Source organism: Cricetulus griseus, chromosome 2, assembly GCF_003668045.3.
Source record: "Cricetulus griseus strain 17A/GY chromosome 2, alternate assembly CriGri-PICRH-1.0, whole genome shotgun sequence".
NCBI lineage: Eukaryota > Metazoa > Chordata > Mammalia > Rodentia > Cricetidae > Cricetulus > Cricetulus griseus.
The window spans coordinates 389,321,974-389,349,716 of record NC_048595.1 but is presented as its reverse complement, the minus strand read 5'-3'; the positions used below and the strand labels follow the sequence as shown (position 1 = coordinate 389,349,716).

The 27,743-nt window shown below is 39.8% G+C and overlaps 1 protein-coding gene across 2 annotated transcripts in view; it reads right to left on the bottom strand.

The window, feature by feature from the left end:
* Positions 1-934: 934 nt before the first annotated feature.
* Positions 935-27,743, bottom strand: part of Pdzrn4 (PDZ domain containing ring finger 4) — a 324,262-nt gene continuing 297,453 nt past the window's right edge. For both annotated transcript variants that reach the window (XM_035439204.1, XM_035439205.1), the window contains 5 exons: positions 25,997-26,095; positions 23,597-23,659; positions 15,012-15,113; positions 10,166-10,282; positions 935-2,467 (listed from right to left, as the gene is read on the bottom strand). In XM_035439204.1, the coding sequence (XP_035295095.1) occupies positions 935-2,467; positions 10,166-10,282; positions 15,012-15,113; positions 23,597-23,659; positions 25,997-26,095 (1,914 nt within the window). The remainder of the gene's footprint in view (positions 2,468-10,165; positions 10,283-15,011; positions 15,114-23,596; positions 23,660-25,996; positions 26,096-27,743) is intronic.

The window sequence follows — 27,743 nt, the reverse complement described above, 5'->3', positions numbered from 1 at the left end:
TCTTCCCAAAATAGTTTTTTTTGGCTTTCTCACAAGTGAAAGGCAGCCTAGAAAGGGTCATAAAGGGCAATTTAGCATAGCAGAGTTGCCACATTTATTAATGTAATTTGTTCCAGGTAGAAATATGCAATTCAATGATCTATAAGTTGTATTTCAAAACAACTTTATTGAAAAAAGGTGATAGAAAAAGCGCACAATTTGTAATTCACAATTAATAGTCTTCTAGTAGTATATGTACAACTAAACATGTTAACCACAGTGGACAAGGAAAATAACAGTCCTTGATAACTTTTCTTAAGGATAATCAATAATTTATCTTTTATTGTCACAATTTAACACAATTATCTAACTACATGACCAGTGTCACTACGTATCACAGGAAGATTGTCCACCCACACATTACTGAGACAAAGACAACAGCCATTAATGTGTTAAATGTACAACAGGATGTTCAAAAGGGTGTTACTTCATGTATAAGACAAGATGTGGCATGGAGTTTATTAGAAGATTCGATTTAGTATACACTATGCCAGGAAGTAAGCATAGACATGTTTTGGCATTGAATTATTAAAATAGAAAATAAGAAAATTAGAGAAATAAATCCAGATTTTAACTTACAATAGATACATTAAAATAGGAAATTAATTAGATACTTAGTTTTTTGTTCAACTTTTTCTTTCCTTTGTTTTTTTTCGTTGTTTTATTTTTTTCTATAAACAGTCGTTATGAATATATCACAAATTAAGGAAAGATATTAGCCAAAGAAGGTACCAGCATATGAAAAACAAATTAAAAAGTACCAGGTCTTTTTGCTTACAAAAAATTTAAACTGCAAAGTCACAAAATATATATAAAAATGCCACATTGAACGAGGCAATCATACTCTACCGAAACTGGTAGCATGCTCTCTAAGCCACTTGTCCCATTCTCCTGGTCATACGGTGGTCACCGACAGGAAGGCATTGTGGACTCTCGTGCCATCTGGAGATTTGGCTCCATGGGTCATCAGTTCTTGGATTGTCATCCAGTTATCCAAAATTTTCTTGTTCCTCTTTTTCATCATCTTTTTGTGGCTCAGTTCAATGATGCTCAGCTCCTTCTTGCCCTCGCCGCTGCTCTGTGGGCTCTCCTTCAAACACTCCAGCCGGCTCCGCATCATAAACTCCCGGCGCCTTCGTTGCTCTTTGGCCCGGACCAGGTGTTGCTTTCTCTCCTCCTTGCTCCAGTAGCGCCCCATTTTCATCTCACTCATGGTGTCGTCATCTGTGGTCATGCCGCTCCGCTCCTCCTTGATCTTTAAGGCACGTTCCTTCAGAATTCGGTCTCGCACTGGTCTCTTGGTTATGTACCGGGTCCCGTCACTCCTAATTTTTACCTTCCATTCCATCTTGGGCTCTGAGCCCTTTTGCGAATCCTTGCACATGCTCACCAAGCTGAGCTGACTCTGGGCATATTCCACGGCAGATTTCTGTTGAATTAACTGCATGTAGCTTTGATAATGCCGGGCATGTGCTGGGATGTTGGCGTATCTGTAGGCAGAGCTGTGGTAGGGAGAGAGGTATGGGGTGTGCTCATTGACTGTGTTCTCCTGCTCCAGAAGCTGGTAGTTCTCGAGGCTCTTCTCCAGGCTTGCAATGCTGCATCCTTCGTTGGTGGTTTTGATGTTGGTGGTTTTGACGTTGGTAGATGTGTATTCCTTGGTGCTCGGTCTGGAAGGGGACTGATGGGTTGTCATTGTGCTTCTGAGGTTTTTCTTATTGGCGAGGTTGATGATCCTTGGAAGGGAGCTGTCAGGAGACCGGTCTATAGTTAGTGGAGTGCTTCTGCAGCTCTCAGCTGTATTGTATGCACTTGAGCTATCCTTGTCTGACTTTTCGGGATGTTCCATGATGTCGTCCAGTTTCCCCCTTGATGTATCTAGGCTGGTGTTGTAATTTCGGAATCCTCCATCATGCAGTGCCCAGATGTCTCCGTATTGGTCCGTCACTCTCTGGAGCCTGTGAGCCTGCATGATATTCTGGCACTCCAACTCAATGTTTCTTAGCTCTTCATTAAGCAGCTGCAGCTCGTGCTCTACCCCGTCCTGCTCCCCTTGGTTGCATTCAATTGTGCTGCTTGAGTAGTACAGGTCATAGTCTCCATGGTTTCGGATCTTCAGCTCCAATAGCTGCTGGAATCCTTCACACACCTCATGGTTACTGGCACAGTCGGAGTCCAAGCACTCTCCACCAGCCAAGCTCTCATTGCACTGAAGCTCAAGGCTTCCTAGGGTGTCTTGGCTCTGCCCCAGCTCTCTTTTGCTCTTCAAAGATGTGCTATGGGGGTCCTCAACAGCATTCTCCTGCTCTGAGCTCTCATCATTCCGCAAGCTCTCGTCTGTGCGCCCCACTCCACTGTCCTTCTCCTGGTTGTTGGAAGAAGATGTTGCTGTGTCTGTTGTGCCTTCTTCTTCTTCCTGCTTCTTTGTCTGAAACAAACACAAATAAACAAGAAATCATTTTGAAAAAACACGGCCTGTTGTACATTTGATTGGAAAGCAATGTTCTGCAGCTATGGTGCAGTTCCTAGAAGCAGTTCTAACTGGAGCGTGCATACTAATTTTAGAAATCCAGACAATTAGCTCATGGTAGCCTTCTGTGCAATAACATGGATGAAGTAAGCATTTCTTTCATTCTACCTATGGCACTCAATGGTAATAAATGAGACAGCATACCTGGAAATAAGCGATCTTTACTTTCAGGCTTTTCTCTATGTGAAACCAAGGTGAAAGTATACATGAAGTGACCCTGAACTTCTTGGGTGAAAACACACAGAAGAGTAACCAAGACATATCTACATGTTCTTTGGCGATTCTGTGGTCTAGCACTTGGAAGGCGCAATTACATAATTATTGCTGCCTCTTAGCTTTCCTTAAATGGAGTAGAATAAGGTAGAAAGGACCAATTATCCAACAGTGATTTATTTAGTGATTTACTTAAAGCACTGCTTGTACCGCCCATTTGCCAAGCATTACTTTACTTGCTCCCTGATATAGGATGATCTGGAGAAATATCTGAAACAATGGACCATTGCCCTTAACAACCTGCTGACTCCCCTATATGCTTCTGTAAAGTCTCATTTAGTGGCACTTCCCTCCTTGTGGTTTTAGGGTAAAAAAGGAAAATATGAACTGGATGCAGGATCAAAGCCGTGCAGGAGCTGTCCTAGCTTTGGTCTGCCAGTGACATACCCCTTTGTCACTGTCAATGGTGTCAGGGTGCTAATTTCAGAAGGATTCCTACAACATAAATTCAGAGGAAACTTTACTGAAGATAGCAAAGCTGGCATCACAAAATATTAGACCCATGCTAATATGCTGTGCTGGAACTTACAACTACATCTCTGTCTGTAGAAGAGGAAGCTCCCCACCCCCAGACAAATCTAAGCTGTTAGTGGCAGCATGGGCCGGAAGGCAAAGCTCTCCTCCCAATGTGCATATTACTTGTGGCCAGCATGCTCTGTTCCTGGATATGACCATGGTGCACCTCCAAATCAGTGCTTTTCAGAATCAAGTACAACACCTCAGAACTCAATCACATATAAACAACTCTTATCCAGTAATTTACTGCAAAGATGGGATTTAGTTTTGGGTAGGTGGAATTGGTTAAGGCCTAGACATACCTAGGCATAAATTCCGCAAATACCAAAATTCTTTCAATGGCCCCTATGGCCTGGAGCCATCTTAACAGACATAAGCAGAAGTGGTTAGGCTGACTTGTGAGTGACGCCACAAGCTCAAACTCCTGTGCAGAATATGGCACCTGTTCTGTGGCCCTTCAGGAGGGTGTAGCTCTGACTGTTGGCCATTGGAACTGATGTCATTTCTGCAATGCCCAGATGCCAACCCTCCAGGTCCACTTGAGTTTTTAAAAGGGAAACTTCTCTGGAAACAAGGTGTTTCTGCTGAGTAGGCCAGTAACAGGCAACCACCTTGACCTGTCTTCCTGGTTTAGGTGTATAAGCTAAGTGTTTGGTGAAGGGAAAGACTTCTGCAGATGAAGCAATCCCTTCAGGAGTCCTGGGCTATTCCTGCCTTTGGAATCTGGGTGCAGAAGCACAATAGTAAGGCTCTACTTGGGGGACACTGCACAGCTGTTTGGTCTGACCAATATGGAAGTGTACTCTTGCTTAATTGCTTTATTATTTCTCTCTGTTTGTTTTGTGAATCCATGTTAGTGACAATTGGTTTGATAGAGGCTGAAGGATTTTGTGGCTATCATAATACTATTCTGAAAAATTTGTATATCTGAAGGATTTTGCTTCTGAAGAAGCAAACACTCCCGCCAGCCTACCCTAGATACCCTGGGCAACAAGGGCCCTGATGGAGTTGCTAGCTAACTTACTATAATGTCACACAGAAACACCTCAGAAGAACATGCCCTGCTCCTGATTTAGAAGGAACGAAGCTCTTTTGGAAGGTACACTTGAGAGTGATTGGCCCCTTTCCTGAGCTATCCACACTCTTGGAGTCAGGGTGCTCTGAGACACTAGGACGGGATGTCTGGCATATTGGTGACTCTGAGAAACAATGCCAGATAAGCAGCACACTGGCTTGGAACATTTCCTGAGCAGTGTCTTTTCTTGAAAGGAGTTCTGGAGACACACTGAGCAGAATTTACTTCAATCCCACCAAGATTAACAAACTGCCTCTAGAATTCCTCAGACTAGTGCTGCCAGGAAGTGACTGCTTTCCCCTTTCCATGGTAACAGGAGAGTTTCCTGTACTTTTTGTCATCACCAGGCTTGCAGCAGTACCTTGTGGCCCTTCTCTGGTAGATTCACTTTGGTTCTGTGTGCCCTTCTACTTTGTATGACTGTTATGGCTCCTTTAAAGTATTCTTGTGCCATTTCCCAGATAGTTCTTAAGCTGCAGCACTGTGCTGGTGTGTAAAGATCTTTAGCTCTTTCAGTTCTTGACCTGCCCATTTTAAGTCTGTTGATTTTTCCAAGTTACTTATAAGATTGCTATGTCAGCCAGGTCTAGCTAATAATAGCTAAGAATGAATCCCTAGATTCATTGGAAACTAAGACTAGGTAAAGAAGAAAAACAAAAACAATAAAACACCACCAACCACATAAAAAACCAAAAAACTCCATCAGGAGCTTTGGAGGTGGCTTCATTTGAAAAGTCAATCCGAATACTTCATAAGATTTGCAATAAAAGCCTAGATGTTAGATGACTTTAGCCTTTCTATTTGTTCATGAGTATGATTCGGTTTTAACTTTCTTTTTATAACCTGGTAAATTTGTATCACAGTCTCCTGACTAACTGAAAGATATACAAGCTTTGTGTATATGTGTTTCTGTATATTTGTTTGTGTATTTATTAAATGGTATGTGTTTATTTGACAAAATGGAGAAATTCTTTTCAAACTGCCTCAAAATTAAAACTGTTAATTTAAATAGTCTCTATTACTTCAAATCATTATAATATGCTTGAGTGTATTGACCAGGTAGGATTATATTTATTGTTATTAGATATAAAACATGAGAGGCTAAATAAGTTTAAAAACTTTAATCATATTTACCTATTAATTAATGTACTTAGACTTCTTAAATTTTATAAAGGACTATTCTGTAGGGTTTTCATCCATTTTGGTGTGTGGCAACTAAAACGTGCTTTCTTCCTGGGTTGTGCTAAAGTTATTAAGATTTAAAAGTATATTTGACACATATAATTCTATATCCAAAGTACAAAAAATGAAATTAAGATATCTCTTGACGAGAAAAACAGACAGTGTTTATGGATAAGAAATAGTTTTGTGTGATATGACTAAATTGGTCCAGGATGGGAAGGGGAAAAAAGGAAGGAGGGAGGGAGGGAGGGAAGAAAGGAAGAGAGTAGAGCTAAACAAGCCAGAGAAGCTCTGTGCAGTCACAGGGAATCTGTTGAGCGCAAATCATATACAAGAAAAACTTGTGTTTTACCAGGTTAACTGGGGTTAGGGAGAGATCATTTATATTAGTCTCTGAAAATTAAGCATTAACACACAGATATGAAACAAGAATCACAAATTTCTATGTCTAAAACAACAAGAGCTTCTCAAGTTATGTACTTGTTTTTAGTTTATAAAATTTGGATAGTCCTGGTATTATGCTACCAATCGACTATTATTTTTAAATGCTGTATGCAGTGAAAGTAACAGTTTGTTTTGGTCTAAAGTTAATTATTATCAAAATTCTACTGGTTACTATTGTCGTTAGTCACCTATACTTCTGCTTCACCTGCAAAATATTTGAACTCAAATACATGAAAAAGACTCCTAAGGAATCCTCTTTTTCTTCTTTTAAATTTTATTACTATGACTCTTATTGTTTAAATTTCATATGTGAGAACTGTGTTCATATCATTTCCACGCTTTGTTCTTCCCCATCCAACTTCTCTTGTGCCCCCTCCTCCTCCACTCCTTCATGACTTCTTTTTAAATTTTTATTGTTGGTGTGTGTGTGTGTGAATGAATGCAACCTGCTGGCTCAATTTGTGTTGCTCATGTGTGCATGTGTTTAGGGTGGATTGCTTAAGATTTGGTAACCTGTCAGCACTCATCACTGGAAAGAGTGGTTCTCCCTCACTCAGCAGCCTTTGTAGCTCTCTATCTAGGGGTAGGGCCTTGTGTATATTCCCCAGTCTGCGTTGGCATGTTATTTAGTGTTGCCATTAGGCAAGTCTTAGTTAGATGGCCATGTTAGTAAGCTCTCATAGGTGCAGCTTCCTTGTCATGTATAAAGATGCAGTCTCACAGAAGATCTTCCAGACCCCATGCTTCCTCTTTGTGCTGGACTCCCTGAGCCTTAGGAGTAGTAGTCCTTTTAAATACAATTTTTAGGGAAAACTACATTCATGAACAAGTTGGGCTTTTGACAAAAATGGGTATGGCTAAAGAAAATTATGTTTCTTTGTTTAAAGCTAGATTATAACATGGGCTTTTTGCTTATTTATTTCATATTTTCCTCTTAAAACTTGATACCTGTGCATATCAAGACTCTATATAACTTCATTATACAGCAATGTCAGCTCAGTACCTTGACATAATGCCCTGTAATTAAAAGAAAAGAAGAGCAAATAGTATTCAGCAAGGTACACCATGCATCCTTGGCTTGAGAACATTTCTTCTAAATGGCTTTGGTGCCATGAGAACAAAGCCAAAAAGAACTTGTACCTTCCCACACACATTACTCTCTTCTCCTCTGGTAACACCTCAGGAAAAAAATCAGTGCCAACTAAACAGCATCACCAAAAACCACATGGTTTTAGAAGCTGAAAAGTGATCTGTCATTCTAAATATTCTGTGAATGATTTATTGGGTTATTTCTCAGGAAAACTTTGTCATCTATGTCTCAACTCAACTGACTAAAGAGCCCAGTGAGGGACAAAACTGGGACAGGAAAGAAATGATTATAATGCATCCCAAATGAAAAGGCCTGTAGGTCTGTGATGGAATCTCCTACCTGTTTGTCCTTAGATAGTAATTGTGCTAGAGTTCTTATTAGTTTCACAATAGGACTGTAGTCTGTGATATAGTGAACACTAGCATATACATGCTTATTAACAGCTCAACAAATGAAACTAGAAGCAACTATGGTTTTAAAGCTAGAATAACAACAACAACAACAACAAAGTGATTCTATTCCTCCACCAGGGATTGGCTTCCCATCTCATTTTTTAGGGATCTTCATTTGCCTTTATGCTCTGCTAGGTTCTTTCTGTGCTCTTCCCTGCAGTTTACAATGATTCTATCTCTAGGAGCAAGCATCTGACTTCTTTTAAAAGTTCCTGACTTGTTTGTATTGTCTAGACACAATGGTGACCATCTGTTTATGATTCTTTCCCTACACATAAGGCTTACCTCATCAACCCCAATCTAACCACCCAACTAGACCGTAATTCAGCAGCAAGAAGCAATATACTTATCATTGAACTTTCAGGATCAAAGAATGAATAAAGACAAAGGACTGAAATTATATCTGATCTGTATAATATCTGGGAATAATTTTCTTAAGTAATAAAGTTCTGAGGATATCTTCTGGGAAAAGAATTGATGTCTTTCATTAGTGACTGACTATTGTGGATTAGAACCAGCTTTTTCAAGGATGGATATGAGCAGAAGGACCCAGGTTGTTTGTACAACCATGTCATGTACTCAAGATCCCTTGCCTTGTCTAGAAAGTGACTGATCACAAAGAATTGTGCATCCTATGTTGAGGTATGCTATTGAGTCAGAGAGTTTGGGTTTACATGTAAAAGACCTTACAATGAAAACATTTTCCTATCTTGTAAGGACTTGAGACAATGCAGAAAGGCTAGTGATTTTCTTACTTTACATACAGTTGGAAAGATACAAACCATGCTGTGCAAATCACTGTACAATGACTCCACAGCAGCTGTCTAACCCAAGGCAGTGTAGAAAGTTAACCTCAGTATAAAGCAATCATTAATGTGCTTTTGAATTTAACTTGTTGACTTTGCATTCATTGTCACTGGTCTATGAAAAACTGTGAAAATGAAAATCTCCATTCAAATCCCAGAGTTCCTTGCAGTTAGCATAGTGCCTTGGTGTCATTTACCACTGCCTTCTAGAACGATGACTCTGACAGACAGTGTTTCTGACAGGACATTTCTAATGCAATAGCATTGCTTATAAGGAAGAAAGATGTTTGAATGGTTTCTGTATTTCTCATCAGTTTTCAATCGTAGGGTGAAGAAAAATTTCCACACAATGAGCATCTAACCTCAGGGACATTTGGTGTTCCTTCACAAGCCTTCACATTTGTACTACATCTGATGAGTAGGCAGCATTTGGCACTGTATCACTTTACCTAGACAGGATCCCTCCCTTACTTCTTTATTCCGACATCCCCTTGTCAATTCTGTATCGGGTTACATTTTGTATCTAAGAAAGAAAAAGCCTGGAGCAAGGGTTTTCTTGTTTGTAAGCAGCTGCTGCTGCCAACAAAAGATATCTTTATTTGTGGTCTGTGTTGAAGTCATACATAAAAATTCCAACCCTACCGATACTGCAAAACAACTGCTACCCAGCAGCATCACTTCTGAGCACTGACTAGGGAAGGGGCAAGTGACAATCCTGACCCACATCATTCCTGGCTGGGTTGATAGTGGAGTTTGCTGTCTCAGGGTGTTTGAGATGGTAGCATGAAAATGTATTTCATTATTCAGTTTGATGAGGTGTTAGGATATCTATGCTTCACATGGTTAAACCTGCCAGGATTTAAAAAAAAAAAAAAAAAAAAAAACGTTTTAGGATGAGTTAATAATTAATGTTGAGTACAGGATGATAATTAAACAAGTTAGTAAATTGACAGAAATGTTAAGATTATGTCAGACAGATGAAGGACATGAATTGGAATAAGAATCTAGGTCAGATAGTCTTGTTTTTTATGGAGTGTGAAAGTAACAAAAATAAGACGACTCCTATACTTCCTCTGCCCTAGCCATACTGTCATTTCCCCTCATTATGAATTCATTAAGGTCAGGAGCTCTCCTATTTTTTAAACATTCTCAACAGCAAGGATGGTACTTGGAACATAATATGACTTCAAATTTTTGTTGAATAAGTATGTGACCTTAAGACAACATGATGCCAAAAACCTCAAATTATGTTGTGTGACATGCATACATCATCCATGGGGCCAAAGACCACCTTTCTACTTGTTCAGGAGTACACAGGTGTGATTAACCCACGAAGTACACAAATCCTCATACCATCTCTTCCTTTATTTGCAGCTTAGCTATCACATAGAAACATTTTTATTGTAAAGTTCCAATTTCCATTTTTTGTAGTTACCCCATGGTTGAAAACTGGTTTTATCTAGCTGGCATTTCCAAATGTAGCACACACATTTACTATTCAGTTTCTGGGAATTACATTAAAAAGCTACCTATTTCCTATTTAATGTTACCCTGTTAACAATAGTCCTCAGGCTTTCCAACCTGGAAATATTCTTAATAGACAAGATACATCTACCTTCTGCTTCATTTGAAAAGATCATTTTCTCAAAAGGATTACCGTTACAGAGATGTCTGATCAGACCCTTTGACTGTGCTTTCTTACCCATTAAAGAAAACTAGCGACATTTCCGATGATGCCATTCAGGTTGGTGGCCCTACCTGCTGCAGCTCATTGGCTGTGTGCTGGGCCCCTTCATTATGTTCTTCCTCCAGCATCTCTGAGTTTAACTCCTCTAAGAATTCATTCCTTTCATCTTCCAGCCAGCCTTCATCCAGCTGCAAAGGAACACATTAGTACATCACATTATGGTAGTGAGACCCATGCTAAAACAGAGTAAGCCTCAATGCAGACAGCCGTCCAGCTCTCTTCAGAGCGGCAGCCTCCTGTCGTCACCTCTCAGAAAGAAGAAAAGGAGAGACAAAAAGAAAGAAAAGGATTCTTAGGCCTTTTATATCCTCTACTGAAACAGCTTTAGAGTTTTCTCTCTGAGTAAATCCCACAGCACAGAACATTACCTTCTTTCAAAACCCATGAAAAGATAACTGCATAATCCACAGCTGGCTTGCTCATTATCTCCCGCAGCCCTGGGTTAAAAGAACTGCAGTCGTTCTGATAGAGCTATGAGACAATTGGGCTTTTACCCTTAACAACATCCCCCAGTGTGACTATATACAAAGAGCCTTCAACAAGCAGATTTTACCCTCATCTTGCTTTTTTTTTATTTTTATTTTATTTTTTTTTTAAGTTGAGTGACTCAAGTTAGCAAGGAGCAAACTTGCCATAAAATAATTGATAGACAACATTGATTTTTATCTTAAAAAAACAAAAAACACCAAAAACTAAAAACAAATCACCCAAACCTTTATTTATTTATTTATTTATTTATTTATTTATTTATTTGATTTTCTCATTCTTTCTCTCTGCCACTGTGTGTGTGTACATCTGTATGTGTCCATATGCCATGGGGCCCGTAGGAAAGTCAGAGAACATCTTGTGGGAGTAGGTTCTCTCTTGGCACCAGGTGGCTTCTGAGAATCAAACTCAGGTCATCAGGCTTGATGGATAGTGACTTTATCTACTGAGCTATCTCATTGGCACCTAAGTTCTTTAGGGAAACAATAACAATAAAAAAGCAATAGTAGCCATGCCTGTTCATTTACAGGGTTCTGAGAATGAACCATGGCCTCAAGCATGTTAAGCACATATTGTACCATGAAGGACACCCCAGCTCCCATCATGCCTACTAGTCCTAAGTATCTTAGCCTATGTGGTATTTAAAGGTAATGGCGTGATTCACAGTTCTGTTTGTGGGCAATGTATGTAATTGTTCATGTGAGGCACTTTCAGCACTCACTGTAACAAATCCTGTTGGCTTCTTCAAACAAAAAGAAGTAGGAAGCCAGAGATTGCCATCACAGTATGACTGCTGTTGCCCGCCAATGCAGATAATTGGCTTCCTTATGGATTTCTGGAGCTGGAGTACATACATTAACTGTTTGTGCTCATTAAATGACCTGTACTGACATAAAACTCTACTGTACTCTGTGACGCAAAGAAAACAGGTGTCTAATGAGGGCAAAAGGACAGTGGTTGGTGGTGTTTTCAGTAAGAGACCTTTAAAGACAAATGGATGTCTTAAAACTTAAAAAAAAAAACTTAAAAATAGGACATTAAATGGTACCACAAGCATTTACACACATGCATAACATTCATTAATAGAAGGCAGATCAGGAGTTGACATTTGTTTTGACAAAACACCTGGGAGAGGGAAAAGTCACTGAGGAATTGTCTCCATCAGACTGGCCCATGGGCAGGTTTGTGGAGACAATTTTTTAGTTGTTAATTGAGATAGGAGGGCCCAGCCTACTTTGGTAGGTACCATCTCTGGGTGGACAGGCCTATGTTATATTAGGGAAGGTAGCACGCAGCATCCTCTATGGTCTCTTCTACAGCTCCTGCCTCCAAGATCCTGCCTTGAACTCTTGCCCTGGCGTCCGTCAGTGATGGGGTAAAACAAACAAGCAAACAATCTTTTCCTCCCCAGATTGCTTTTGGTCATGGCATTTATCACAGCAACAGAAAGCAAACTAGAACACATGGGTTCCATGGTGGTCATTAAAGCTCACACAGAATTACATTACCTCAGATCTAACAGCATGCTAAAGTATGGTCAAATTTATCTGTCTGTACTGTTCTAAATGTGGCCGAGAAAGGTGTCCAAATGACTGTGCTAACTAAAAATTCTGAATTCCTTAGTTGTTTTTCAAAGAGCCATGAAACTGCAGAATTCAACTCCAAACAAAATCACCTCAAGCTAAGAAAGTTTGATTCTTAGAAATGCAGCAAGGATTGTTTAATCAGGTCAAAGTTAGATACTTTCTAATTCTATAGGAACAGTCTTCTGAGGACTCAATGGAGTGGTGAGAACAAGGTAGAAATGATTGCCTGTGACTAAGTCAACATCCGTAGATGTGGTGATATTTCCTTTGTACTCTAGCAAATAAAGCTTACCTAACCATAGAGGTCTGGAAGTCTGTGCAGAAACAGGAAGTGATATTGCTGGGTGGAGAGAGGAATATAAGGTGGGAGGAGACAGGAGCTCCATCTCCTTTTGGCTTGAGGATCTCTAGTGGCTGGCTGCTCTGCTTTTCTGATCCTTCAGCTTTCATCCCCCCTAATATCTGACTCTGGGTTTTTATTATTAAGACCAGTTAGAACTCATGTGACATGTAGGTGCCTGTGTATCTGTCTTATAAGCTGGGGCACACAGCACTGTAGGAGGAGAGGGCTTCCCCTTGCTCCTTCTCCCCCTGCTGCACCTCTGCAACACTCATTCATCCACAGTCCATGTGCTACTTGAGCTGAGCTGCAAGGGAGGAAGGATCAGTTTCGAAGGAGAGGGCACTGAGTCCTCACAAAGCAGGTCATACATAGCACTGCAGAGAAAGGACTGAGTATACCGTCTCAAAAGTAGTGGCTCCAAGTTTGTCTGAGAGCCCTCACTGCCCCCATCTCCCGAGGGGAACAGGATAGAAAAGCAATATCTTTAATGGACTGAGGAAGAAAATGGGCAGGAAATGAAAGAAAGGTGACAGGGAATGAAGGAAATGAGTTATTTAAAAATATTGCACAGATGCACAATACTGCCCCCAGCAAGCACATAGATCATTTCCAAGAGTCTGGAGAGCATTCCAAACATTTTAGGGAAACATGTTAGGGAAAGCACACAGTGTGCTTCCTCATTCTCCCTGCTTAAACTACACATTCACACAACGCAAGAAGATAAGCTGAATTCAATAGACAAAGAGCACATGGAAAAACAGGATTCATCTGTTTTTCTTTTTTCTTTTTCAACTATAGCATGTACCTTGTAAATTCAATTTTAAAGGTATGGTGTTATGATGCATTTTCTTGAATGATATCACTGGAAATCCAATTTTCAGAGCCACTGTGTCTTTTCTAGTGACATACTTTTTGGGGACAAAGGATGAAGGCGATCCTGATTTGAGCAGGTGGCATGGTGTTCTGACACTGGAGACTGTCATCAAAGATGGAAAGAGTATGATTTGATGATTCTCCCTCCAGCAGTGACTCTTGTGTGGAGAAGCTCAGGAGGGCAAGGCAGATAGTCACCCTTGGCCAGGCAGGGGTGTCTGACAAACAGTATCAGGGTCCAGTCTTAAGCCATTAATATCTACAATTTCTATTGCCTATTATGAGGACTCTGGAAAATGCTTCGTTCTAAATTCATGAGTTCCACAGCAACTACATGTGAGGACAGGAAATTGCCTCATAACAAACCTTTGTACAACAGGGATGGCTACTCAATTCATTTCAAATTACCATGGACCTGTGTGTGTGTGTGTGTGTGTGTGTGTGTGTGTGTGTGTGTGTTCCTTTTATTCTTTTCTTCCTTCCTTCCTTCCTTTTTTTTTAAAGAATATGGGATCAGTGAGATAATTGGCTCAAGAATCTTCCAGATAACTGGTTCAATTTCAAATGTATTTTAAACATTCCCTCCTAGCAAGAAGGCACTCCATCCTGGCAAATGGGCTCATTTCCCACCACCAAGACCTCAGGTGTGTAGCTTTACCCTGCTCCAGGCTACAGCTGACTTTATGAGAACCATTTAGAATGGTCAAGGGCATAAAAGGAAATATATGCGGAAAGAGTGATCTTTTATAACTACTATATTCAAGTCAGGACCCAGCCTGACACTGAAATACACTTACTCGTTGTAATTTATAGAGAGAATGTAGTTAGAGTCTGAAAAATATCAGATCAATAACCTAGGAGACAAGCGGTGACATAACTAACTTCCTTCACACTAGTGACAGGCGGCTAGGACAGTGACAGTGTGCTGTCTGTTCTATGGGACAGGAAAAGAATGGGAAAAGTGAGTTAAGTACCTTTCTCCCACCATTACCTCACCTTTCCTCTGATGGCATTTTCCTCTGTTAAGATAGAAAAGTTTCCCTTTTGAAGCATCATTTTGGGCAGCAGAAAAATGTTTTTGTCACATTAATTATGGAAAAGAACTCATGTCCTCCACAGAACTACACCAGAGGTAGTTCATTTGATAGTTATTTTAGGAGGATTTAAGATGATAGTTACATATGCTAATATTCTTCTCATTAGAGAATCCTTCGTCATGCCTTGATATGCCAATTATGTATTTCAGATGGAAGCCTAGAGGAAGGGTCTACACAGAATTTAAAATAATCTGAAGTCAACTGTGTCTCACTTGTTAATTCATTTAAGGAACTATCAAGCAGAGGGAGGGAGAGAAAGGGATAGGATTCCATTTTGTGTGTTTTAAAATTTCCTAGAATTGTCTGTTTAGCTAGCTGCCTTCTACGGAGTCTTTAGCTTAGTTTTTTTAGGGTGAGGTTAGGCAGTCACAATCAGCTTTGCAGTGTTCTGTATCAATGTTGCCTAGCAGGAAGGGAATACACATTCATTCATGAACTCAGTCCAGGCTCAAGACCCCGCTTTCTGTCGGACCTGCATGTCAGGCCTGGCGATGAGCAGCACAACACTCTTACACTCCTCACTAGACAGCAGAGCCACGGCCTCTTCCCGGTTCTGGATGTCTTCCCCATTTATCTAGAGAACAAACGAAAGTGGCACATTAGTTTCTATTTCCACAATGCTGCACACAATAAATGGCAAATATCAGCTCATTTATGGTGAATGTATGGACAATGAAGCTCCCACAATGGTCTCATCTTCGCCCCTCCGTGGAAAGTGCCTTCACTCAATTACACGCGTGCTGTAAGAGCCATATCGATCCCTGAAGGATGGTGGACATCACAGGAAGCAGTTATGTTCATAAATGTCCAACCTGCGCCCTGGCAACATACATCTAGCAACACAATTAACCAGCCCCTGACAGGTGACGTTCATCTTTCTCCGCTCAGAGTAATGGAAGTGTCACTCTGAGATAATAGTGCTGGGGGAAGCGGCCAGCAGTTCCACAACCGAAATCCGTCATCCTGCACGCTCCCGGGAGCCAATTAGAGAGCTGCAGACTGCCCCTGAGCAGGCTGAGCGCCCAGACTGCTGCTGACCTGGGCTAAGTTAATCAGTATTTGTGTGGGAGCCTGACTCAGTTGTCCGAACATCACTCCAGCTATATCCCAAATGAGTCTAATCCAAATGGAGAATAGCTCTTTGGGACCCTGGTCCCAGCACTCAATTCCTTCCAAGACTTACCCATTTCCTCTTTCAAAAAATGCAGTATTTTACGTATACTTCGAAGTTTTAAAGATTGGCATCAAGTAAAATTGACTTTAAATACTGAGAAAAAGAAACCAGCCTTTCATGAGCTTTTGATTGTGCAGAAAAAAGAATCCTACAACACCCAGATATTACCCTAGGTTCTAAGAATAGAGTAAGCATCGTTGAACTCCATTTCGTGTTCAGGTGTATTTATTTTTAATTTAGCATATTTTCCATTGGATGCTTAAAAATAACTTTGTTTTATTGATTTCTCAATTTCACAGAGGCAGTATTTTTATCTCTAGCATATTATCAAGATAGTGGGAATTTCAAACAGGAATCTGTGTAAATGAACACTAATTATGTAAGTTAAATAGAGAGAACATGTAGCCAAGCCAGCCAATGTTTTTCCTCCAGTAGTTTCATGTTTTCACTTGTGAGTCCCTGGGATTCTGGCTGATTCACATGGATAGACAGGGTTACCAGAAAAAAAAAAACCCAAAATCAGCCCTAGAATCTCACTTTGGACAACAGAGAATAATCCTTATCCCTAAATCCTTATTAGAGATGCCTAGGAGAGCTGACCACCAGTGAAGAAAGTCACATAACTCAAGGGCATTTCAGACTCTGGTCAAAACAGGTGCCACCATCATTTCTTACTTGTCTGTTGTTAGAGGCCCCAATGCTCGTGGGTTTCATGTGTATTCCTTTTTATTCCCAATCCTCAAATAAACCTTGTCCAACTAGGATTGTGGTTTTAAAAGACTATGGCCTTTACTTCTATTGACCTATGGGCTTCTGGCCATTTCATGACACTTCTTAATTTACTTGCAACACATCTGTCTCATTCTAGGCATATTCTAAATGTCCTGTGATTTCTGACATGGCTAATCTCTATCTTTTTTGCCTGGGATTTCATACTCACTACTTTCCCCTCTAGTTTTCAGTCAAACTAAGGAATACTTTCCCTTTCTTCACCCAGTTTCACCTGCTATCAATCTTCTCCTCATCTCTACTTCACTATTGTTGCTATCATGGTTGCTAACTTAGACTAGATGCTCATAGTTACTTTCTCAGAGTGTTGCAGTAAAGGGATTAACATGCTCCTATAGATGCAATGTGTTACATTACCCTCTCTCTCTCTCTCTCTCTCTATATATATATATATATATATATATATATATATGAATATATATGGAATATATATATGAATATATATGGAATATATATATATATATATATATATATATATATATATATATATATATATATTCTACTGTGAAGGCAAACTCTATCCTGCTAAGCAAAGAAAACAGAGTAAAATCTACAAATACTTAAATCCAAATAGCAGGTCTGTTTCTGTCTAGACAGGTATTTATTTTAGATGTCGTTATTTTTTAACTCTTAGGAAGCCACAAACACAGTGGTACATTTGCTTTTCAGTCTCTCTGTAGTTGACACTCAGCTTTCTTCTTTGTAATCTCATAGTGGTCTGCATTGTGGCTTCTAGAATTGCCAGTAAACACACATCATCTGCTGTGGGAGCCACTCATCTTGGGATGAAATGAAGCTATCACAGAAATTTGCTATTAAAATATTATTCGCTATTTCCTTTTTCAAAATAAGGACCACTTTGTCTAACTGGTAGATTTCTGTGTACTCAGGATTTTAGTTTGAGGTTCAAACTGATATAAAGCAAGAAATGTGGCCATGTATTTCAGCAAGGAGTCTTCTCAAAGGATGAAAGTTCTCAGGAGGGGAAGCAGATAGAGCTTTCAACTTTCAGCTGCTTTTGTTCCTGAAATAATGGCTTGTGGTTGCAGGGCTACTAGTGGGAAAGCAGCTTGCTCTTTCCCAGGAGGACACAGAGAATCCCAGGGAGGAGATGGATTGCCAGGCCTGTCCCTCTCGGCTTCCAGAAAGACATTCGACTTAAGAAAGAAAGGATATTTTGGAGATGATCCCCCTGTCAGATGTGGGGTTGGTGAAGCTCTTTTTCCATTCTGTAGGGGAGCCGATTTTGTCTTGTTGACTGTGTTCTTTGCTTTACAGAAGCTTCTCAGTTTCAGGAGGTCCCATTTATTAATTGTTGCTCTCAGAATCTGTGCTACTGGTGTTTTATTTAGGAAGTGGTCTCTTGTGCCTATGTATTTAAATGTATTTCCCACTTTCTCTTCTATGAGATTCAGTGTGGATGGATTTATATTGATGTCTTTGATCCATTTAGACTTGAGTTTTGTGCATGGCAATAGATATGAATCTATTTGCATTCTTCTGTGTGTTGACAGCCAGTTATACCAGCACTATTTGTTGAATATGTTTTCTTTCTCCCATTTTACATTTTTAGCTTGTCAAAAATTAGGTGTTCATAGGTGTGTGGGTTGATACCAGGGTTTTCAATTTGATTCTATTGGTCCACCTGTCTGTTTTCATGCCAGTCCCATGCTGTTTCCTTACTATAGCACTATAGTAGAGCTTGAAGTCAGGGATAGTGATGCCCCCAGATTATCCTTTATTGTACAGGACTGTTTTGTCTTTCCTGGGTTTTTGTTTTCCATATGAAGTAGAACATTGTTCTTTCAAAGTCTATGAAGAATTATGCTAGGATTTTGATGGGGATTGCATTGAACCTGTAGGGTTCTTTTGGTAGGATTGTCTTTATATGCAAAGAACTCAAACCTCAAACTAGACATCAAAGTATCAAATAATCCCATTAAAAATGGGGTAGAGATCTAAACAGAGAATTCTCAACAGAACAATCTCAAATGGTGGAAAAACTCTTAAGTAAATGCTCAACATCCTTAGTTATCAGGGAAATGCAAATCAAAATTACTCTGAGATTCCATCTTACTCCAATCAGAATGGCTAAGATCAAAAACACCAATTACAGCGTATGCTGGAGAGGATATGGAGAAAGGGGAACACTTCTCCATTGATGGTTAGAGTTAAAACTTGTACAGTCACTGTGGAAATCAGTATGGTGATTTCTCAGAAAATTAGGGATCAACCTACCTCAAGACCCTGCAATACCACCAAAGGAGACACATTCATACCACAAAGACATTTGTTCAACTGTGTTCATAGCAACATTATTCATAATAGCTTGATCTTGGAAACAACTTAGATGCCCCTCAACTGAAGAATGGATAAAGAAACTGTGGTATATTTACAAAATGAAGTACTACTCAGTGTTGAGAAACAATGACATCCTATAATTCACAGGCAAATGGAGAGAAGTAAAAAAAACAAAAACAAAAACAAAAAACCAACAATAAAAAAAAAACCATCCTGAGTGAGGTAAACCAAAACCGGAAAGACAAATGTAGTATGTACTCACTCATAAGTGGATACCAGACATAAAGCAAAAGATATCGAGCCTACAATCCACAACCCCAGAGAAGCTAGAACCCTCTTCCAAAACAGATGGAAGCAGAAATCCACAACTAATCAATGGGCCAACCTCCTGGAACACAATTGAAGTGAGGGAGGAATGATAATATGTACAAAGGAATCAAGACCATGATGAGGCAACCCACAGAATCAGCTGACCTGAGCTAGGGAGGGATCACTGACTTGTGCCTGACAAATGGGGAATCTGCATAAGACCAAACTAGACTCCCTTAATATAGGTGACAATAGTATGACTGGGAAAATATATGAGGTCACTGGCGGTGGGTCCAACATCTACCACTAATGCACAAACTGACTTAGTGGAGCCCATTCTATATGGAGAGACAACTTGCTCAGCCTAGACACAGGTGTATAGGGGGTGGAGAGTTGCCTTGGTTCTGCTTCAACTAGATGATGGCACAGATTTAGACTTCCTAGGGGAGGCCTTGCCCTCTCCAAAGAGCAGATGGGAGGAGGGAGGGGAAACTTGGCTTTGAATGTAAACAATAAAAAATTATTGAAAAAGAGAAAGAAGGGATAACGGCCTCAAGGGAAATAATATTTAGGTTTTGTTATAAATGAGATTAATCTTTGTAGATAATGGATGTAGACCTTGTATTTTCTGTGCATTAACATATGTAAATATTCATTTCAAAATGGGGATTGTTGTGGCAGGGGAAAGTAGGTATGGTTTTGTATTTGGTGAGATAAATGAATCAAAAACTCTTACTTTAGACCCGATCTCCTAAAAGGTGGGGAGTATGTGTGGGAGCAATGTCCAAAGGTCTATAAATGGCATAATACAGTTTTTCTACTTGAATATGCCAATATGTAGTCTTTAGTAGTATTGTACATGAGACAGAGGGGCATCTGAAATGTTGGCTTTCAACTACTTATGAAAACCTAAGTATCTTGGGCAACAGAAGGGAATTTCATTTCATGTGTATTTAATAACAAAGAAGGGGAGGGGCATATACTGATATTGATGTTACTAGAAAAGACAAGAGAAAACCACTGTTCAAGCCGGGAAAATCAGCCTATAGGAAGACATACCGCATGGCAGTTCAGATATAGTTTAGAGAATGAAGACAGCTCACTCAAATGCTGTTACTGCATCATACCTTCTGGAAGCACCTTCACAGAAGGAATCTGTAGATCTGGCCAACAAACGATCAGATTGCTTATGGGGATTCTTCTATGACTACATCAAGGAGACAGTAGGACAGGGTACTTTCTAATTTTCCAGGAACTGGTTATTTGTGTGACATTTAACCCTTGCAGTCTGACTCAGAAATGCCTTCTTCAGCTCTATAATTCTTTTCAAGTGAATTCTGGGAACAAGTTGGATCTAAGTTATTATCAATGCCACAACAGACAGAACCACCTAGCATTTGGGGGGAATGTTCTGTAGAGGTTGATTCATGATTTTCCTTCTGAATAACCCTTTCCCATGTCAACCACGTGTGTGTGTGTGTGTGTGTGTGTGTGTGTGTGTGTGTGTGTGTGTGTAATGGGCATCATCAAGAAGTCATCTAAGAAGTCTGTGGTGTACTAGGTGAAGAAAATATTAGTTCCACAATGAGGGCAGGCTCATAAATAAGCTCCCCTTAGGTCATCATAAATAGACAATTAAAGTCACAGTTGCCATAGAGAGGTTAATTTAAATAAAAGCCAACCAGGAAAACTTATGGATAAGAAGTAATTCCCCTGATTTTTTCATTGCCTTCTCCCTGGGAAAGAAGTTATTAATTGTTCATTACAAGGTATTCCATAATCTCCTCACCAGATAGATGGGAGCTATTTGTCTGTGGCCACAATTTTGTCACAGTTTTATTTAATATAATTTCAACATCACCCTTAAGACACTTTGTTTCCTATGTGTGTGAAACAAAATTGAATTCTAAGCTTTTAAATGTGATGTGTGTGTATTCATTTAGTTTGCAGTATTTGTCATAGAATGTAAAGTAATCTGGCAGCAAACAGCACTTTATCATCCCTGCCATTGTTTCTTCAATGAACTAATTCCATTAAGGAATTCTTTATTATTCCATAGGCATTCTTCTTCAAAAATAAATCTGCATACAAAATAGCTAAGAATTTAGAAGCTTCAAAATATGAAGTATCATGGAAACACATGCACCCCCCCCACACACATATACATTTCTATCCAGTTAGCCACAGAACTAAAGGATGTAATTTTTTTAAATGTAATTAAAAAAAAAACGGAGTTTGACTATGGAGGAGTAGCTAGCTGGAAAGTTGGAAGGGAGCCAGGTGATGGTATAACAAGAGGTGTGGGTGTGAAGAGTAGATGGTAAGAGGAAGAGGTAAGAGCTGGCAGGGAACAGCAAGGAAAATGACAATGAATAGATTTAATACATCAATATGGTGGCAGAATAGAATGGCTATTTTGAGGGTACAAAACCTTCCAAGCTTTTCCAGTGCTGAACATGTTACTGTGTGTTAGCACTTAATGACACCTGAGAGCCAAGAAATCACACTATATCAGTGTATCAGAGATATTAATAAAGCAATGGCAGTTAATATTTCACTTTATTTGAAAAATAAATATTTGAAACCTTCCAATATCTATTTTGAATACTAATTTCCTAAGTAGGCTACCTTAGCACAACTTCCCTGCCGTTTTTTTTTTTTTTAAATCTGTCCTGAATGCTTGTTTCATTCATTGACATAACCGTGTGTGTGTGTGTGTGTGTGTGTGTGTGTGTGTGTGTGTGTGTGTGTGTGTGTATGTGTGTGTGTGTGTGTAAGATGTTGAACATGTGTCTCAAAAACAAGGCCATATGTAGATTGCCAGACAGACATTATTGTGGTGATATCTTACTTGCACAAATAAAGCTTGTCTGAAGATCAGAGGATGGAACTTGCCACTAGCTAACTATAGGGTCAGGAGGTCTGCACAGACAGACAGGAAGTGAAATGGCTAGGCTGAGGGAAATGGAACTTGCTCTCCTTTCTTCTGGGAAGCCAATGAGGTAATGGTGGCTTTGGCTTGCTCCTTCTGTCTGATCTCTCAGCATTTTCCTCTATATCTGACTCCAGGCTTTTATTGTTTAGACCGATTAAGAACTCCATTTACACATTTTATTACCCCAATGTTTCCAAAAATGGGCACAGCTCCATTTGCTTAACTACAGGCTACCACTCATAAGCTTTCCTGCATTGCATGCTCTTGAAGTTTTCTGCAAACTACTTGTAGCCTAAAAATCACAAACTCTTACTTCTTATTTTTTCCTAATTAGAAACTTAGTAGATGGTTGTTGGTGGAAAACGTCTGTAGTATCAAGCTAAGGAGAAGTGTGAGCATGATTTGGGTTAGCAAAATTGCCCTGGGGGTTGTCAGGATGAGACGCCAAGCCGCTTAGGGACCCCTCCATGATGCCATGCTATGCTGGTCATCTCTGTGGGCTGCTGTCTTCCCAGGTAGACATGACAAGGGTATCCCTGTGCATCTTGAATATTTCCGAAGCTCAGAGTTGTAGCAAAGAGTCAAATCTGAAGAAGCATCTTCTGGGCATCCAGTCCTAGCTAGAGGAGATGGGAACTCTGGATACATTACTACATCTCGAATTTCTGAGTACTTTTAAGTGGCTACTCCTTCAAGCTCTACCATGTTAGTACCTCTCACTCTGTTTTATAGCTGTGACTAAGAACTGAACTCAGCAAGTTTATTTTGGGGTTGACTTTGGGCATTAGACTTTGTGTGGATTCTTCCAGTCACTTTTTAAGGCAGACACTCTGAAGAGATATCATGAGCAGAGGCAGGTTTAGAGCAGGGCTTTGGGCTTTCTGTTATCCCTCATCAGGCCATGGAACTCTTTCCAGCCTGGTACCTGCCAATGATCTGCGCACTGCTTCATATTTCTAAATCAACTGGAATGTTTTCATATTTCTCTATGGAGAAGAAATCGCAGCTCTTCCATCTGGCCTTGGTAGCTCACTCATATGTCATAGGTTAAAGTTGTTTTGGACCTCTAGACTTTTATAAAGTAAGGGAACACATGGATACATGTTCAAGCAGTTTATCCTGAAAATGACTGCCATCACTGCAGTTAGGAGTAACAACCACTGTTGTTTACTAGTCATTTATCATCACTGTGCTAAGCACACTGCACACGTCTCACATAAACTTTGCAACACTAGCAGGTTATAACTTAAGGTAAGAAAATGGGCTTACAATGAAGGAAGAAAAATCATGAACCAACAGTGGAACTAGATGGCAAAATTCCACCATCTCATTCCATGAACTGTATCTCAATAATTATTAGTTAATAACCCTTGGGAAATGGTACTACCTTTACTTTGAAAGTGTTTAAAATGATAGCCTTTTGTTTTATGGATGATAATATACAAAAGCAATGACAAGGTCTTTCCCCCTAACATTTTATAAGAAACAAGATATAATAGAAGCTGTAGACAGCCTATGGGAAACCTGAAAAAATAACCATATCACATACTTGTAAAATACGATCCCCTTCTCGAATCCGGCCATCCTTGGCAGCAATGCTATTCGGATCAACCTGTAATAGAGAATGCATACATCTTCAGGGCCATACACTATCCTTCTAAGGGTTTAAAATGTAGTTTTTAAAAATATATTACCTGCTGGGCGTTGGTGGCGCACGCCTTTAATCCCAGCACTCGGGAGGCAGAGGCAGGTAGATCTCTGTGAGTTCGAGGCCAGCCTGGTCTCCAGAGTGAGTGCCAGGATAGGCTCCAAAGCTAAACAGAGAAACCCTGTCTTGAAAAACCAAAAAAATATATTACCTTAAGATATTATAGTTATAGATTGTATTGGCTCAGTTCTCTATTGATTTATGACAGGGTGTGTGCCATTTTTCTCTGTCAAAACCACTAATTCTAAAGCTGTAAACAAACCTCTTTAGAGTTAACAATAATAAAATGGACCATGGCAGACCTTTATTTGTGGGCCATTTTCCATCCCCTCCCTCCATCCATGCCTTCCCTTTCCACATCCTTTCTGAAGCCCCGTTGTCATACAGTCTTTAGCTGACAAGGTGAATGACATCATTAACACCAGGGTTTTTCTAGACCCAGGAACTTTACATATTATGCTATGGTGACCTGTAAGTAATACTGGAGATGTATTAGGGACGCTGATAGATATCATAAGCCCATCCTTATTAAAGGGATTTAGGACCCACAAGCATATTATTTTAAAAGATTTTTAGTCTCTATTTCTCAAGAATTAAAAAAAAAAACCTATCTGTACATTCTGTTACTCAGCACCACTTTACATATAGTGCTAGTTAAATCAACTTTGCATTATTAGAACAAATAGATGTTTAAAGCTCTACCAAGAATGTTTCACGATTGTAACAGGCTAAACTTGAGTGAAGGCTTTCAGTTGATTGAGGGCAATTTTAACTATTCAGTTCCTGTGGTAGTTTCAACTAATTTCTAGAGGCTTATTCCACCAGCTTCCTGTCTGAGTGTTTCAAGTACTGCATGAGGTTGATTTGTTCAGTTCCAACATCACATGTTATTAGGAGTCCCATCTGAAAACTGAGAATAAGATGATGAATGAAACAGTAGGCCCTGTGCTCATACTTGGGAGGTATGCTGACAACTCTTCCCAACTGCACATGTTCAGCTCCTGTGGCTTCTTTATCACCTCTGAAAAGAGAGGCTTCAAATCTGACCCATTTAAATACTAAACAGATATTTAAACAGAATGAAGAGGATTGGATTATTAATGAATTGTATCCCTTTTAAAAGCCATCCACCACATGGAACTATGTCCTTAAAACTGTAATCAAATCACCCATAAGACTGCCTGTTTCTGTACAAGTTGCAGAAAAGGTTTCAGCACCTGTTTTATTCCTCCATTCCTCAGTGAGAAGGATCACTGGAGTCATTCATTTTAAAGAAATGGCCAAATGAAATACACTCTGGAGAATTTTCCAGGTGAGTGGGAGGCAGCAAAATCTTTGAAGTGATAAAAAAAAAATACTGTTCTGTATTTTCAGAGTTGTGCTGCTGTCCAAGTGTGTTAGTAGCAGATCTCTTGTAGTCTAAGCAACTCTGAAGAAAACTGTCGGTGGAGTTTGCTAGATACTGTTTTTAACATTGTATCCATCAAAGCTCAGGCTGCAGAGAATATTAGCATCTAGTTTGCCTAACCTTACAGACTTTTCTGCAGGGACTAAGCTATGGAATAGGCACATCTTATGGCTACATGCATAGTGTTAAACCATAAGTATTTTTTTATTAAAAACACATACTGTTATGCTGATTCTAAAATGAGTTGCTTTTACTGAAATCTATTGCAATAAATTCTGCTCGGTGGTCTTTCAAGCTAACACTAAAATGGGGACTCAAATGTAATTCTTGGCCTCCTGAAAATGATCATGTAGTTGACTAAAAGAAATGGACAGATGTACTTTTTGGGTATTTAAATCTCTCCACCCCACCCACAGAGTAAAAGAGGTGATTATTATGACTGTTAGTTTAAAATAATTAGCCAATACTGTTGTTAGCAGAATATAAAAGATGCAATGGAATGGAAGGACAAATGCTTGGGGACCAGAGCTCAGCTCAGCCTGCTGCTCTCTTATGGGGTCTTGCGGGAGTTTATTCAAATTTAGACAGTGTTACCACTTTCACACTTTTCCTTGCTGAGATTCTGCAGGGAAAGCTTCCACACTAAACAAGCTGATGATAATTGCATTACTTGGGCAGCATAATTTGCTTCCCTAATTGAAAGTGGCAAGAATTGGAAGGCAGCCAGTTCTTCACATTCAGACCTTGCAAAGAGGCTTTTCTCCTCCTGAGCCCTTTCAAGTCATCCCTCCTCCCTCCCCTCTCCTTCAGGTCCTCACTGCAGCACCTCTTACCTCGCTGACATAAATGCCCATGTCTTCTTCATCATCGGTTCGGTAGCAGACAGTCAGGCCCAGCTTTTCTTGACTGCTAACACGACACAACTCGACCTCCTGTGAGAATGGCATGCATATTGAAACATTAATCTCAGAGTGGAAACTCAAAGATACAGTTCCCATCACTGTGAGAAGTTTTAAACATTGTTGTTTAATATCTGAACTGAACTTTCCTAAACCCAAATCATTGAGATTTACTTTTACCAGGTATTTCTGTGTAGTCAAATCAGCATTTCAAATTTTCATTTTGTAGTTGGAAATATACAGAATCACATGAATTCATACATTAGACTGCATAGATTTTTAAGTTGAAATAATAATGTATTTGAGTATATCAAAGAAGGTAGAAAAGCTCCACAAACATTGTTGCTGTATTTCCCTCTCTAATGCAATAAAATGGCATAAGTTTGAACAGGAAAAGGACTATACTGCATCTTCTTTGTCAGGTCTTCTTCTGATTTGGTATACTGTGATATAAAGCAAGGGTTTGTGTAGGCCAGGTTAAAGTTTTCTGTTATTCCACAGAATCCCTCACCCTTGGGAAGAAATGGGTTTGTCAGTTGAAGGGCAAGACATCAGCCACCATACGGGGCAGAGGGGATGAAGAATGAACAAGAAAATACATTCACTGACATGTACTGCTAAGGGGCTGGGATGCCAGCCTCAGGTAATGTGTACTGAATCTATTTCCTGATTTATGTTCGGAAAAATAATAATAAATTTCAGTTTCATATAATGAAATGGGCTTGTGTCACTCTCTGACACAAACTAGGATAAATCACAGAATTCCAAGTGTTAAAAGACAAATTGCAGCTACAATCTTGGGAAACCTGTTCCTATTGTGGAGAATGTTAGACCTATTTTGAAATTATCAGAGGAGGGAGAAGGGTCTAATTGGGAAGAGAAGCCTAGAGCAAGGCTCTTGAATTCAGCCTTGTGGAGCTGTGTGCTTCTCAGTTCTGTGAATGTCCTCTCCTTCATTGCCTAAAAATGTAGGAGTTCATCACTGTGGACTCAGCCACCACCAGGAAGGATGTCATCATCTTTCCCTGTCTATGTAATGTTTTGTAAAACCAACCCATAATTAAGAAGTTTTTGCTCTTTGATGGGAAAGGTGTGTGTGTGTGTGTGTGTGCGTGTGCGTGTGCGTGTGCGTGTGCGTGCGCGTGCGTGTGCGTGTGTGTGTGTGTGTGTGTGTGTGTGTGTATAACAATTATGAAGTCTAGTAATATATTGATATGACTTATATGTCTGTTTTTTTCCAAATTGAATGCTGAAATCCTAACCCTCAAGGTGATTTTATGACGAGGAGGCAGGGCCTTTAGAAGGCACTTAGGTCATGAATAGTAAGGTCATGGAGGCAATTAGTGCTCCAGTGAAAGGGGCAGAGTTCACAGTTGCCCAGAAGCACCAAGGCCTCAGGGAGAAGGTACACTTGGTGAGGACATGAGCCCTATGAGACACCAAACTGTTTATGCTTTGATCTTGAACATTCCAGCTCCAGCACTGAGAAAGGTTTCTGAACTTTGAGTCACCTGATTTTCAGTGTTTGCTACAGTAGGCAGCAGGTCTCAGCTTAGCTATCTAAGAACTGAAGTAGCAGTGCTAAATATGGAAAAGTTCACCTGGCTACAAGCAAGAGTGTGCTCTCTACAGCATTCTGTAACACTTGGAGAAGTCCCCTCCCTTCAGTTTTATCAGAGAT